General features: G+C 41.6%; 1 protein-coding gene across 3 annotated transcripts in view; it reads left to right on the top strand.

Annotated features, from left to right (window-relative positions):
* The window catches only part of ANKRD44 (ankyrin repeat domain 44), a 1,254,083-nt gene that overhangs the window by 823,693 nt on the left and 415,657 nt on the right, over positions 1-14,733 (top strand). For all 3 annotated transcript variants that reach the window (XM_044060611.1, XM_044060613.1, XM_044060612.1), the window contains exon 12: positions 11,344-11,461. In XM_044060611.1, the coding sequence (XP_043916546.1) occupies positions 11,344-11,461 (118 nt within the window). The remainder of the gene's footprint in view (positions 1-11,343; positions 11,462-14,733) is intronic.

Consider the following 14,733-nt stretch of genomic DNA (forward strand, 5'->3'; position numbering starts at 1 on the left):
TAGGGGATTATTTCTGTTGGCATATCTTTGGTGCCTATCATGGTACCTTTTGGAGACTGATGCAGATTGAAAGCAAGCATTGACCAACAGTCACCTTTGCTGGTACCTATGTAGGTCTCTTTTCATAAAGTAGCCTTGAGGCCATTGGTCTACTTATTTAAAAGGTCACCAACTCTGTTAGGCTTGGTGTGTTCTCCTCTAATTTGAAAGAGTCATTGATGACCACAGTCCTTAAAAAGGGTGGTTTAGATTCAGATGACCTTGATAATTAGTCTTTCATCTCTAACCTGCCATTTTTGGTGAAAGATTTTGAGAAAGTACTTTACATTCAGTTGGCATCATTTTTGAGTAATCAGGCCATTGTAGAGCTTTTCTGGTCTGGGTTTAAGACACAGTACTGAGACAGCTTTCACTAGAGTTTTTAACAATCTGCTAGTTGTGAGAGATATCCTTTATTATTCTGTCTTAGTCCTTTTAGATAGCTCATTATCATTTGACTTAGTGGACCATGCTATTCTTTCAGCTCAATTGGAGTATTATTGCCATTTTTCTGGTACTGCCCTGTATTAGTTTGCTTCTTATTTGTTAGGACTTACCCAAAGGATGGTTTCAGGGATGAATTCTTCTTCTGATTGCCGTCTGGTTTATGGCGTTCCACAAGATTCTTTTCTTGGTCCATTTCTGTTTACCATTTAACTACTGCCACTTGGAGGTATCATTCATTTGAGAGGTCTGAAGTCAGTGGTATGCTAATCACACACTGCTATACCTCTTGCTCCCTCAGGATTCTGTGACTTCTTTTAATTCCTTTTCTTACTGTCTGGAATTTATCCACAACTAGGTTGTCAATAATAGCCTTAAACTCAAGACCTCTAACACAGCTGTAGTGATGATCCTTGCAATTTAAGGAAACTCTTCCCTTCTGGTTTTGTCAATTGATATTTTTTATCATGGTGACAAACGGAATTTGTTATCTAAGCTGCACGATCTTGGCTTGATGTTTTTTTTTTTTTTTGACAACCAGCTGACACTCATGGACCATAGTACAGCTGTCATATCTTGTTTCCATCTTTGGAATATCACATCCATGAAGTACCTTATTCTTCCTGATGACCTTTCATGTTATGGTCCATGCTTTGACATCTCTCTTGGATTACTGTAATGTATTGTTCGTCTTACAGACTCTGAGATTGCACATTTGCAACTTGTGCAAAACACCATATACGTTTGCTTTCTGGTGTTTCAAAGCATCACCAAATCACTCCATTCCTGCAAAGTTTACAGTGGCTTCCTGTTACATATTATATAATGTTTAAGATCCGCATTGTGGTATTTATCTCACTTCACAGCGTTGGCCCGCCTTATTCAAAGGACTTTCTACATGTTTATGATCCTTCCCATTTACTTTGTTCTGGCTTAAAAACTTTGTTAAGCCCTTGTACTAGATTTCATACGGTTGTCATTATTTTAGCTTCTAAAGTTTTGTTTTATTGAGTTTTCTTTCTGCTTGCCTTCAAAAGTTAACTACTTTTGCTGGCTGCGAGATTGCTCATTAAACAGATTTGTTGATTATTCATGGATGTTTCTATGATATTTGCTGTTTGTTTTAATGTTATTTTATGTTTCTCATGCTTGGGCTCAGACACTTAAACTCGAACTTGTAAAGAGTTGTCCATTTTTCTCTAGGTGGAGAAGTGTTCATTTACTTTTTCATAACTTCTCTCCCCACACAATACTATCTTGTAACAAGAGGATGCATCCTCATATTGTTTGGACTTGTGCCCCCCCTCAGGATGTTAAAGTTCCAGTTAATGAGCTCATTAAAATTATGATCGGTCTACTTCTGATATTTTTTGCTTTAAGAGAAGGTCAGCAAACATGCTAACAAAATCCATGAAGAAAATTCCCATTTTTAGAGTTTTACATTATGTATAACCATATTAAAAAGAAGGTCTGTTTGCCAACTATATCCTTCCCTGTTTGGGGGATTTTGACTCTATGAGCTGACAGGAATGCTCAACAAGGTAGTATGGAAAAGGAAGCCATGCAGATACTTACGCAAGTGCACTCTCTCACAAGCTTGCAGTTGGTCTGGTCATGGAAGGGAAGAAGCCACTGGTTTTACAACTTCAGGTTAAGGAAGGAAGGCACAAGGAGAAATGATTGGTATCCAGATGTTGTGATTTGCTGTTACTGCATCATTTTCTAGAAGCCTTACTGCTACAGTAAGTATACTTACCCTCAATAAATTTCTGTATTGTTGTTCAGGTTTTGCTCATGCTGACACCTGTTCTCCATTTCTGTGACTCTCCTGTCATTCTAATACTGGTTGTTGGGCCTTGACTGGTGTGGGGTGGTCATTTGAAAATTCCTTCAATGTCACACATAGGAGAATGAGAGGGAGGGTTAGTAATGCGCTTGGAGTTTGACTGAAAATGTTATGTTATCATCCATCTGTTCCACTGCTGTGGTATCATTTTATGTATATTAGCAGAGTGCTGTGTAACCAGAGTGAGTAAGCTGCAGGCAGAGTCAATTGTTAGACAGCGATCCAATAATTTAATAACTTTTAAAGGTTTTTCTGCATGTTGCACATTCCATAATGGAAGAAGTTCTGAGATGGACACAACTTTGAAAAATAAATTATTCTTATAAGCGGTGATTTCAGGGTGCAAAAGCTATTTGAGTTAAAATTGCATTTACAGCAGTGTTTGCACTGCATCAGTTAGTGAATAATTGTGACAAAATGCATCAGACACTTGACTTTATAACCCCCAACACATTTTTAGTATGCAGTTACTGAGGTGACATTACCAGCAAGTGTGCATATGCTTTACAGAGGAGCTTACATCTGCTGCCCACTATAGTACCAGCCCCTTTTTGCCTGATTTGAGAAAGCTCCTCAGGGATTCATTTGAATCTCTTAGCTACATGAAGCCTATGCACCATGCAGCATGTCTCACGTTGCCAGTAAAAGTTCAGATGTTATGTTGTCGTATCTCGCCTTCATTCTTACAATGATGTTTTGGAGCCGACTCTGCCGAATACATAGCTGAAAGTCTCAAACTTGGCTCGTAGCAAGTAGGTATCCCACAATAGAGTGGTGTATTTCCCAAGATCTCGTTTGCCGCTTTACAAGGTTGGATGGGCTCATCTTGGCCATGGCTAAGTTGTAACAAAATTTTCTTTTATTTCCTGTAATACTGTTCTATTTTATAATAGATAGCTTAATTTTCAATCATATTTAAATCGTTGTGCCTTTTTTGCATTATAGTTAAATAGCTATATTCCCTTTGGCGCAGCTTTTGGCCGTCACTTTGTAGGCCTGTCTGTATCCCTTGTAGTGGTTATTGTTTGTCTGTCCTAGTTTATTAGTAGCTCATTTAAGTTAGAGGGCTTATAGTTAGTTTGTTGTTTTATCTGGGAAATAGGGCCGTTTGAGTTAGAGGCCCTATTTTTCTCCCTGGTTGTCTGTCTCCTTCATGTATCCCGTAGTTACTACTCAGTTTTAAAAGTTCAATAGTTAAAACTTTCTTGTTGTTGCTTTTTTGTGGTCTTATCTTAATTATGTCTAAAGACCCAAAAGAGAGGGAACATAAGCCTTCGGGCTTTAAAAAAATGTCAGAAGTGTTTGGCAAAAAAATGTCCATCACAGATGGACATGTCATGTGTGTTTATTGCCTTGGTGCAATTCATCTACAAGAAAATTTTACTTTTTGTCACTGTTTCAGTGCAAGGGTTCTTCAAGAAAGGAGAAACAAACTGATCCTTAAAGGGCTCTTAAAGACAACTTTTGAGGAAGCTATCCATAGTTGTTCTTCTTCATCTCCTCCTTCCAAAAATGAAAAATCCCAGAAGAGATGATCACTTGCAACATCGGCTCAGTCAGAGCTGCCAGTCAAGCTACCAAAAATCTCTAAGGCCACTACCTCTTCTGCTCCACAGTCCTTGGAGCCGTCAGAGGTCATACTAATCGACGAGCCTGGTTCTTCGGTTCCAAAGTCCTTGGAGCCGGTCCATAGATATTTTGCTAGTATCTCCAACATTGAGATCTCCCATTCTGCATAGGTATTGCTCTCCATCCCTATCCTCCAGGTCCACCAGGAGCTTATCTGATGATGACATGGAACGGGTGGTGCGCAGACTCTTGAAGTCGCCAGCACTAACGAAATTATTCTCGGATCTGACCCATGTGGTCACGGAGCCTACTGCACTGATTGTACCCACTGTTGTTCCTCCTCAGAGCCAAGCTGGACCTTCGGAGCCAGAGTGCTTGGTACCACTTACTGTGGATTAATCGATTCCAAGACCCCCTTCATTGTTCACGGAGCCGACTTCTGCTCTGACACACTCAGTGCTGTCTGGAGAGTCTCGGAGCCCAAGTTCACCGGTCGGCCCCAGGGGAGATTTTTGGCCCTGATATTCTTTGGTGCTGAGCCTACCCCTCGGGGTGTCGGCATGGGTTAGCTCGGCTTCCACATCGGCCTCGAGTCCTATCTCGCTGGTTCCGGTGCCTTCCTCTGTCTACTCTGAGCCGAGGGAGTCTTCAGAGATGGTGGGATCTGCCTTTGAGCTGATGAGTGTGTTGTCTATCCATACAGCACCACAGAAGGCTACTAGCACTCTTCCCCCTAAGGCACTTGCCACTGTCTCGCACCACCCATTCCACAGGACAGCAGAGACCCAGAGCCTTAGGATCCCCCATTGGGCGAATCCCTTTCCTCCGAGGCCTACCTAGAATATCCTTTTGAGGAGCCACCTTGGAAGAGAACTTTCAAGAGGAATCACGTAGACTCTTGAGATGAGTCTGAAACTTCAGACACTGACCTTGAGGAGTCGGAAGGGTCCCCACTGTTATCCTCTGATGATATCTCATTTTCAGATATTCTAGAGATCCCGAAGCAGAGAGGCAGTTGACAGGCCACCACCCCTTCTGAGGAGGAGTCAGTGTACCTGAAGGCTTTTGGGTCTCAACCTTCAGCCTCCTGGGTGTCTCCGTCTTTCGATGAGCTAATGAACCTGGTTAGTCGAAAGGAGTGGGAGTCACCTGACACAGTGGAACCAGTCCCTCGGAGGCCCAATAAATTCTTGTCATCTCCTTCGGGAAAGGTTTTTCTAACTAAGGGGGTACCTGTAGATTCTATGGTTGTGGCAGCACTCACCAAGAAGGAACTTTCAGAGACATCCTCATCTGTTCATCCTCCAAACAAAGACTCTCGAATGATGGACAGATACGGAAAGCATGTCTTTTCGTCAGCGACATTTTCACTGTGATCGCTGAACTAACTATCTCACTTTACAAGGCTACAAAGAGATCTCCTGAAAAAGCTAGGAGGTACTCTACAAGGTACATTAGCTGCGGGGGTGAATGAGAAGGTCTCCTCCCAGCTGTCCACCTTAAATTCCATTGTCAACTCCTTCATGAGGCTGATATCCTACGCAGCGGATGGAGCAAGCAGGGCAGCGGGTTCCGGAGTTTCCCTTAGGAGACACTCCTGGATGCACTTGTGCAATTTTGCGGAGCCCTTTAAGTCTGGTTTTACTAACTCCCCTTTTGATAGTTCCTCACTCTTTGGACCAAAGAAAAGACACTCTCACCCAATGCGAGCAGGAAGGAAAAACTCTTTCTGCCGTTGGAGTACATTTTTCTGTACCTTTCAAGACCTTATCCTAAAGGTCAGAAGAGTGGGAAAATGTTGTTCAAAAGATCCCAGAGAGTTTACCAGGATGCACAGGGTGATTCCTTCTACAGGAGCAGAGGGGGAGGTAACAACAGTAGACGCCGCTCCAGAGGCAGTGGAGGCCCACAGAACCAGGGTGACCGTGATTCCTTTCACGAACACCCTTATCAGCACTCCTGAAAGGAGGCCCGACTGCTCTACTCTGAAGGCAGTCGGGGGACGTTTATCCATGTACCCAGAAGCCTGGCATACTTTCACAAGAGACAAATGGGTACTACAAATAATATCCGGAGGATACTCCATTCCATTCTCCCATCCTGTTCCACAGACAAGAACAATCCCAGATGTTCCACCCAGTCTAAGGGAGCAAGCAACTATAGAGATTCAAAAGTTGCTGCAAAAAAAGAGTCATTCAAGAAGTCCCTGCAGACCAAATAGGATTCGGAACTTACTCAAGATTCTTTTTGGTGCCAAAAAGAACAGGGGACTGGAGACCCATATTAGACCTAAGCATATTAAACAAACCTGTCAAGAAGTCAAAGTTCCAGATGGTGACACTGCAGTCTATACTTTCCTTTTTAGGGAAAGACAATTGGATGTGCTTGACAAACCTTCAAGATGGTTACTACCACATAAAAATGGACAGGAAATCGAGAAGGTACTTATGCTTCCAGCTAGGAGCCAGTCACTGCCAGTTTTGTGCTTTGCCCTTTGGTCTCACTACAGCCCCCAGAGTGTTCACCAAATGCATGGCAGTAGTCACGGCTCACCTGAAATGTCTAGGATTCCTAGTGTTTCCCTATCTAGACGACTAGCTCTTATCTTCCACCACCAAGTATTTAATCCAACAAGCCAGGGATCTAACTTTGGATGTTTGCAATCAGTTTGGTATTACAGTCAACTGTCAAAAATCTGCCTTGTTGCCTGTCAACATATTACATTCATAGGCACAGAACTAGACACTGCATCTGTAATGGCACATCTTCCAACAGAAAGAATTGTAGCACTCAGACAGCAGATACTTTATCTCCTACCCGAGACCAAAGTGAAAGCAAAGTTAATTCTAAGATTACTAGGAACAATGGCTTCCACAGTAACACTGGTTCTTCTTGCCAGAATGCACAATGAGGATCCTTCAGTGGCTGTTGTTCTCTCAATGGTCACTTCAAGAGCTTCCTATGTCTCACCTGATCAGAATAACGGAATCATGCAAGAACAACTTAAGATGGTGGATACAATCCAGTCATGTGACCATAGGGAGACCCTTTGTTCCTCAACAACCCATAGCTACGCTGACCACGGACGCTTCCCAAATAGGGGAGGCATTATCTGGGAAGAACAGTCCAAGGTACATGGCAAGAAAATGAGGCTCACTTGCAGATAAATGTCCTAGAGATGAAAGCAGTCCTTGTGTTGCAAGCACTTCACGGCTCTCTCCCTCTAGGGACAGTTGCAGTACAGTCAGACAATATGTCTGTGGTTTGGTACATAAACAGGCAGGGGGGAAATAGATCTTATCCCCTTTGTCACGAGGCCCTAAGAGTTTGGCTATGGGCAGTTTCTTCCCAGCACTTTCTAATAGCAACGCACATTCCGGGGAAGTCCAACGTGATAGCAGACAAAGCTGAGCAGGGCAATTTTAATGCCTCACAAGCGGTCTCTCAATCAGAATGTAGCGGAAATGATTTTCCAAACATGGGGTTCTGCCTTGCTGCAATCTTTTTGCCACTCCCATGAATGCCAAGTGCAGCAACTACTTTACCCTAATCCCCCCTCCAGGGGAGACACAAAGATATACACTTGCTCACTATTGGCCCTCGGGACTTCTGTATGCTTTTCCTCCATTTCCTGTCATACCCAGAGTCATTCAGAAAACACAGGAAGCAGGATAATTCTCATTGCTCCTTACTGGCCTCGTCAAGTTTGGTTTTCCTTCCTTTGGCCTCATCTTCAGGAGAAGCCTTGGACTCTGGACCCAGTTCCAAACCTGCTGACACACATGTCAGGTGCACTTCATCCTTCTCTCCACACCCTAAAATTGACAGCTTGGCTGCTCCACTTCCCAACTTAGTCAGGCTTCAGAATTTCACTCCTACAGTTGAACATATCTTAATCTCTTCTCATAAAGCTTCCACTAGAAAACTGTATTCTAGCAAATGGAAAAAAGTTTTCTGTTTGGGCTCAAAACAGGAACATTGATCCTTGTTCTGCACCCATCCATTCTATTTTGGAATTTTTGGCGGAACTTTTTCACGAAGGTTCAGCTGCAGCAACCATCAGGGTACAACTTGCTGCAATATCAAATTTCCACATTGGTGATTCTATCTCCAGCTTAATGTCACACAGGTTGTGTAGAGCCTTCGTGAAAGGTGCCTCCTTATTAAGACCTCCCTTTAAGGAACCCCTTTCTCCGTGGGATTTAAATTTTGTGCTGTCTCACCTGACGTTACCACCTTTTGAGCCCTCATCATCTTCAGACCTCAAGTTCCTTTCCTGGAAGACCTTGTTTCTGGTGGCTATAACATCTGCCATAAGAGTATCAGAGTTGCAAGCTCTTTCTATTAAACCGCCATATTTGATTTTTCATAAGGATTAGGGTATCCTTGCGAACTAATCCTTCATTCTTACCCAAAGTCTCTTCTCCAACTAATATAAATCAGTCTATTAAGCTTCCAGTGTTATTTGCTAATCATAGCAACAAGGCAGAATACAAATTACATCAACTAGAGGTGCATAGACAACTCAGATTCTGTTTGTATAGGACCAAAGATTTTAGAAAATCTGACCAGTTATTCATATCCTTCTCTGATGCAAAAAAGGGTAGCTCAGTTTCTAAAACTACTCTTTCCAATTGGCTCTCAAACTGTATTACATTCAACTATACCACAAATAACAGAGATTTACCATTCAAAGTGAAGGCTCATTCCACCAGAGCAATGGCTACATCATCTGCCTTTCAAGCCAGAATTCCTATGGATAATATTTGTGCAGCAGCTACTTGGACCACTCCTCATACTTTTATCATGCATTACAAAGTGGATTTGGCCTCCAGGGACGGGGCCTCCTTTGGTGCCACGGTGCTTAACGGTGTACTCTCGTGAGCCACCCAGGGAAAAGGTGCTAGGGATGCTGTCCCATCATTGTAAGAATGAAGGCGAGATAGGACAACATAACACAAAGAAGTTATGTACTCACCATAACGTTCCATGTTTCTTGTCCATCTCGCCGTTCATTCTTAAGAATCCTCCCTCCTTCCCCCTGCCAAAGACACCTTGTGGACCTGGTGGATGTTTTTACCACCTTCAAGAGTTCTTTGTTTTCAGTTTGTTTCTCCTTCTGTTGGGGATAGTATGTATTTACATTTTTTTCAGTAGTAGCAGCAAACAAGATCTGGGGAATTACACCACTGCATTGTGGGATACCAAATTGCCACAAGCCAAGTTTGAGACTTTCAGCTATGTATTCGGCCTAGTTGGAGCTGAGAATCTGCTCCGAACAGTCATTGTAAGAATGAACGGCGAGATGGACAACAAACATGGAACGTTATGGTAAGTACATAACTTCTTTTTTTTTTTCCTTTTTCCAGCTGGGATTTTTAATGGCTTCTTAAGCCACTTATTTTAATGGACATCCTTTGATCAAAGGTAAATATTGTAAAACACAGGCAACACAGACATTTACCAAAATGACCATTCAAGTTGTCCTCATAAAAGTCAATCAGACTGAGTCATAGAAATGCTTGTTGTAGACTTTAAGGTACTTCACTTCAGCATTTATCATGCATTCTTTACTGTGAGAAGTTACAAGAAGTTACGCGAGGCATTTGCACTGTTTATTTGTAGAAAATGCTGTATGAATACTGAAATAGTGCTTGTACATATTTGTATAGGGACTTTGTCTCATTCCTTAAGGCCTCATTTATCACAGCAGTATTGAGAAGTGAGGATGGATCACCCAACTACTAGGCTTTGACCTGATTTTAAAAAATGTGTCAGATATGAGGGATTATTTTGTGAACCCTTGAAAACTGGTTTGCTTGATAGAATAGTGTATAGGTTTATAACTGTTTACTAGGCTAATAACAACAAGGGCTTTTTTTAAGCTTAGCCATGCATTCCAAATTTCTGGCAAGTTCTCGTATCCTTCATAAGTGTAAGCAGGGGTTTGGGGGATGAAGCATTTACAATCAGGTGCCTGGCAGATGAACCATTTATAGTTGTGTCCAATAGAGGCATAGGTGCCAAATGGGATGAATTTCCCGTTTCCCATCCAGTTGTCCAAGTTACAGTTGAACTGGGTTATGTATGCAGTACGCTAGTATGTTTATAGCATTGTGTTTTAAAAGCAGTTATGTTAAAAAAAAAAAAAAAAAAGTTGCATGCCATTTGCTGTTATTTACTGTAGTTGTTATGTTGTGTCCCTTGTAGTACAACAGAATTAATAATTTCTGAAAAAGGAAGGGGGGGGGTTGCCTTAAAAAAGTGCCTGTGGTAATGGAGCTTCTTCAACATGCTGCTTTTATGAAATTTATACTGTGTACGTTCTAAGGAAACTATATATTATGAAGTGATCTGTAAGCATATAGTAACCTTTATTTATTATTTTGTATTCATTCCCAGTACTTTCATTTGGATGAGCATGCATATCATGGAATGGAGCCACACCAGGTATAGATGTGCACAGTCCCACTCTTGGCACTCTAGCCTGCTATACTTTCTGCCACTGCTGTTCTTACAGTATGTGCAACAGGAGCTGCCTTCCACTTACTGCTTAGGGGTATTACTTCTGAAGTTGGATCATCCCCAAGCTCACCCCCACCAGGATGTTGTGGAGGTCATTAGCCACTTACTTCTTCCTTCAGTTGATGTCACTCTGGCACACTGACCACTGATCTTTGGTCAGCAGAAGTGCAGGTAGATGCATAGATGCCCTGTCTGTGTGCCACAAGGAATTTGATTGGCTACTTAACCCCATACAGTGAAGTTAAATGTGTGTAGAACTGCTGAAGCAGAACCATTAACAAGTTGTTAAAACTGACGTAACTGACATGTTAAAATATGCATAATTAAAGTAAAAGTGTGATTCAAAGCTCTGTGTTATACCAGGGGTGCTGACTGCACTTAGTCTTTGACCACTTGTGCAACAACCTGGGTATGTTGTTAACTCATTACCACATGCATCATCGTTAGTCCACTACTTTTACTGAACTTAAAATTCAATTATTTTCATGTCTTTTCTTGAATTGTTAATCAGAACCTCTCAAAAAATGAATTTTGTGTTATGAACATTTTTTTATGAACTGAATATTGTTTTTGTGTGTGCATTGTGGCTTTTCATCACAGTTCCCCAAAGCTTTTCTTTTCTTTCTCATATCTTGTGGTTTGTCAGTCTCTTTAAGGCCTTTTGTTAATGCTTCTGTTGGCGGAATGCATCTGTAAAATGGCTTTCACGTGATACATGTCATGCTTTGTACAGTAGTGCAAGAAAAGTATTCTGCCAGACTTCTCACAGTTATATCTGCCAAGGTTTTTGTGGCCTCTGACCATTGTCATGGAAACTTTGTGTTGTGAATAGCATATTCATTCTGTTTTTTTGTCCCTGTCCCTTTTCTGCTACTAACTTGACTTCTCTGTCTCTGCGCTATTCTTTATGGACGAAATAGGGCAAAAGTATAGCATTGTGTCCTCATTTAGTAATGAGCACGTGCTGTCTGCAGGCTTTGACATCGATACCCCGGACCACTTTGGACGAACGTGTCTCCATGCTGCAGCTGCTGGAGGGTAAGTAGGCATCATCTGACTGTATAATGTGTTTGAACAGTAACTCTAGTTAAACTTTTCACTGAAGGACTATTGTTTTAAAAGAATGCTGGTTTTGTTCTTTTTTCTGCTTGTAATACCAATGTTTGACATTTATGTCAGCTCTTGTTCTTTTATACTGAGCTGAAAACTACAGATGTCACATTCTGTGTCACTGAAAATTTACAACAATCATGTGTGTGTGTGTGTGTGTGTGTGTGTGTATACATATGTATATGTGTAGATATATATACGTGTGTGTGTGTGTGTGTGTGTGTGTGTGTGTGTATATACATATGTATATGTGTAGATATATATATACGTGTGTGTGTGTGTGTGTGTGTGTGTGTGTGTGTGTGTGTGTAAGTACAGTGTATATAGAAAGTTTACACACCCCTGTTAAAATGCCATTTTTTTCTGATATAAAAAATGAGACCACAATAAATCATTTCAAAACTTTTCCCATCTTTAATGTGACCTGTAACCTGAACAATTCAATTGAAAAACAAACAAATCTGTTAGTGGAAAAAATATAAAAAATAAAAAACGTACAATAAGCTGGTTGCACAAATGTGCACACCCTTAAACTAATACATTGTTAAAGCACCTTTTGATTTATTTACAGCATTCAGTCTTCTTGGGTACACACCTGCCATCAATTGAGACTTTGATTAACCCCAAGCAAAGTTCAGCTGTCCTAGTAGGATTTTCCTGACATTTACTCAGTTGCCTGTTACAGCAAAAGCCATGGTTCGCAGAGACCTTAAAAAGCATCAAAGGGATCTCATTGCTGAAAGGTATCAGTCAGGAGAAGGTTACAAAAACATTTCCACAACATTGGATATACCATGGAACACAGTGACAGTCATCAAAAAGTGGAGAAAATATGAGACAACAGTGATGTTGCAAAGAACTAGACCTCCAAAATTTATGAAAAGACAAGATGAAAACAGGTCAGGGAGGCTGCAAAGAGGCCTACAACAACACTGAAGGAGCTGCAGGAATTTCTGGCAAGTACTGGTTGTGTACTACATGTGACAACAATCTCCTGTATTCTTCATATGTCTGGGCTATGGGGTAGGGTTGCAAGATGGAAGCGTTTTCTTACACAGAAAAACACCCAGGCCCGACTAAAATTTGCAAAACAGTACATCAAGTCTTCCAAAAGCCAAAAGCATGTGGGAATATGTGTGTTATGGGCTGATGATACCAAGGCTGAACTTTTTGGCCACAATTCCAAAAGGTACATTTGGTGCAAAAACACTTCGCATCACCAAAAAAAAAACACCATTCCCATGGTGAAGCATGATAGTGGCAGTATCATGCTTTGGGGTTGCTTTTATTCAGCTGGAACTGGGGCTTTAGTCAAGGTGGAGGGAATTATGAACAGTTCCAAATACCAGTCACTTTTGGCCCAAAACCTTCAGGCGTCTGCTAGAAAGCTGAAGATGAAGAGGAATTTCACCTTTCAACACGACAATGACCCCAAGTATACATCCAAATCAACAAAAGAATGGCTTCACCAGAAGAAAATTAAAGTATTGGAATGGCCCAGCCAGAGCGAAGACCTAAATCCAGTAGAAAGTCTGTGAGGTGACCTGAAGAGGGCTGTGCAGAAGAGATGCCCTCACAATCTGATAGATTTGGAGTGCTTTTGCTAGGAAGAGTGAGCAAATATTGCCAAGTCAAGATGTGCCTTGCTGATAGACTCCTACCAAAGAAGACTGAATGTTGTAATTAAATCAAATGGGGCTTCAACAAAGTATTAATTTAAGGGTGGTCAGTTATGCAACCAGCGTATTGAATGTTTTTTGTTTTTTATATTTTTTCCTCTAACAGATTTCTTTGTTTTTCAATTGAATTGTACAGGTTATAGGTCACATTAAAGGTGGGAAAAGTTTTGAAATGATTTATTGTGGTCTCATTTTTTATATCACAAAAACCTGGCATTTTAACAGGGGTGTGTACACTTTTTATATCCACTGTATATATACATATGTATGTCTGTGTGTCTGTGTATATATATATATATATATATATATATATATATATATATATATATATGGTTTACTGTTAGAATATCGAAGCGGACTCAGTCGACTGTACTGTCGAACACGGAAGTTCGAAAACGGTAATATTGAAGACCAAAAACCAACCTAGGAATGGGTTTTAACATGGGTCGACATAGCTATACAACAGAAGGAGAAAGCTACTACATGACAGAGCAAAATCCCAGAAAGGGAAGGCGTCACTGATCAGTACTAGCAAGAAGCTACAATCCCTCATAAAATCATCTAAGGCCAGCTTCGAAAGAAAAATTGCACAAGACACTAAAGATAATCACAAGGCCTTCTTTAGTTATGTCAGAAACCTGGGCGGCAACTCCCAGATATGCTCTGTGTTAGTGCAAAATGACAAAAAATACACTGAACCCACAGACATTGCCAACATCCTGGCAGAAAGGTTCAGTGCAAACTCCCCCCCCCCCCCAAAAAAGGGCAAATGTCTATCCCAACAGAGTGTGGCCTTCCTGAGATCACCAATGCACAGGTGAGAGCTGCCCTCTCCAAAGCAAAAAAGACAGCATTAGTGGGACCAGACGGTGTCCCAGGCTGCATCTTACACGAGCTCCAAGAAGAACTAAACCCTCATATAAAGTCACTGTTCAATCTCAGCCTTACTACAGGATATGTACCCAAGGAATGGCATACAGCAACAGTGGTCCCACTCCACAAAGGTGGTGCCACAACAGACCCCGGAAACTATCGCCCTACAAGCCTGACTAGCCTGGTCTGCAAAGTTATGGAGCGTATTATCATGGAAATCATAAACAAAGACATTGGGAACCTCCAGACACTGGATCCTACCCAATTCAGCTTTGTTAAGGGCAGATCTTGCCTTTTGAAACTGGTCAACTTCTTTGAAACAGTTACCAAAGCCATAGATGAAGGGAAGGTAGTCCACACAGTCTACCTGGACCTCGCAAAAGCCTTCGACACAATACCCCACTCGGGCATCATAAATAAGCTCACCAGCTTAAATATCAACCCCTATGTCACAAGATAGGTTGCAAACTGGCTCAGGGATAGAACCCACATGGTCAGAATAGCAGGTGCCATGTCAGATTCTAAACCAGTTACAAGTGGCATCCCACAAGGCTCAGTCCTGGGACCTCTCTTGTTTGGTATATATTTCTCCAAGGTACAGTCTAATACGGGTGGACTGTGGCTGACCAAGTTTGCAGATGACTGCAA

Source organism: Protopterus annectens, chromosome 2.part0, assembly GCF_019279795.1.
Source record: "Protopterus annectens isolate FY-2018-M chromosome 2.part0, PAN1.0, whole genome shotgun sequence".
Classification (NCBI taxonomy): domain Eukaryota; kingdom Metazoa; phylum Chordata; order Ceratodontiformes; family Protopteridae; genus Protopterus; species Protopterus annectens.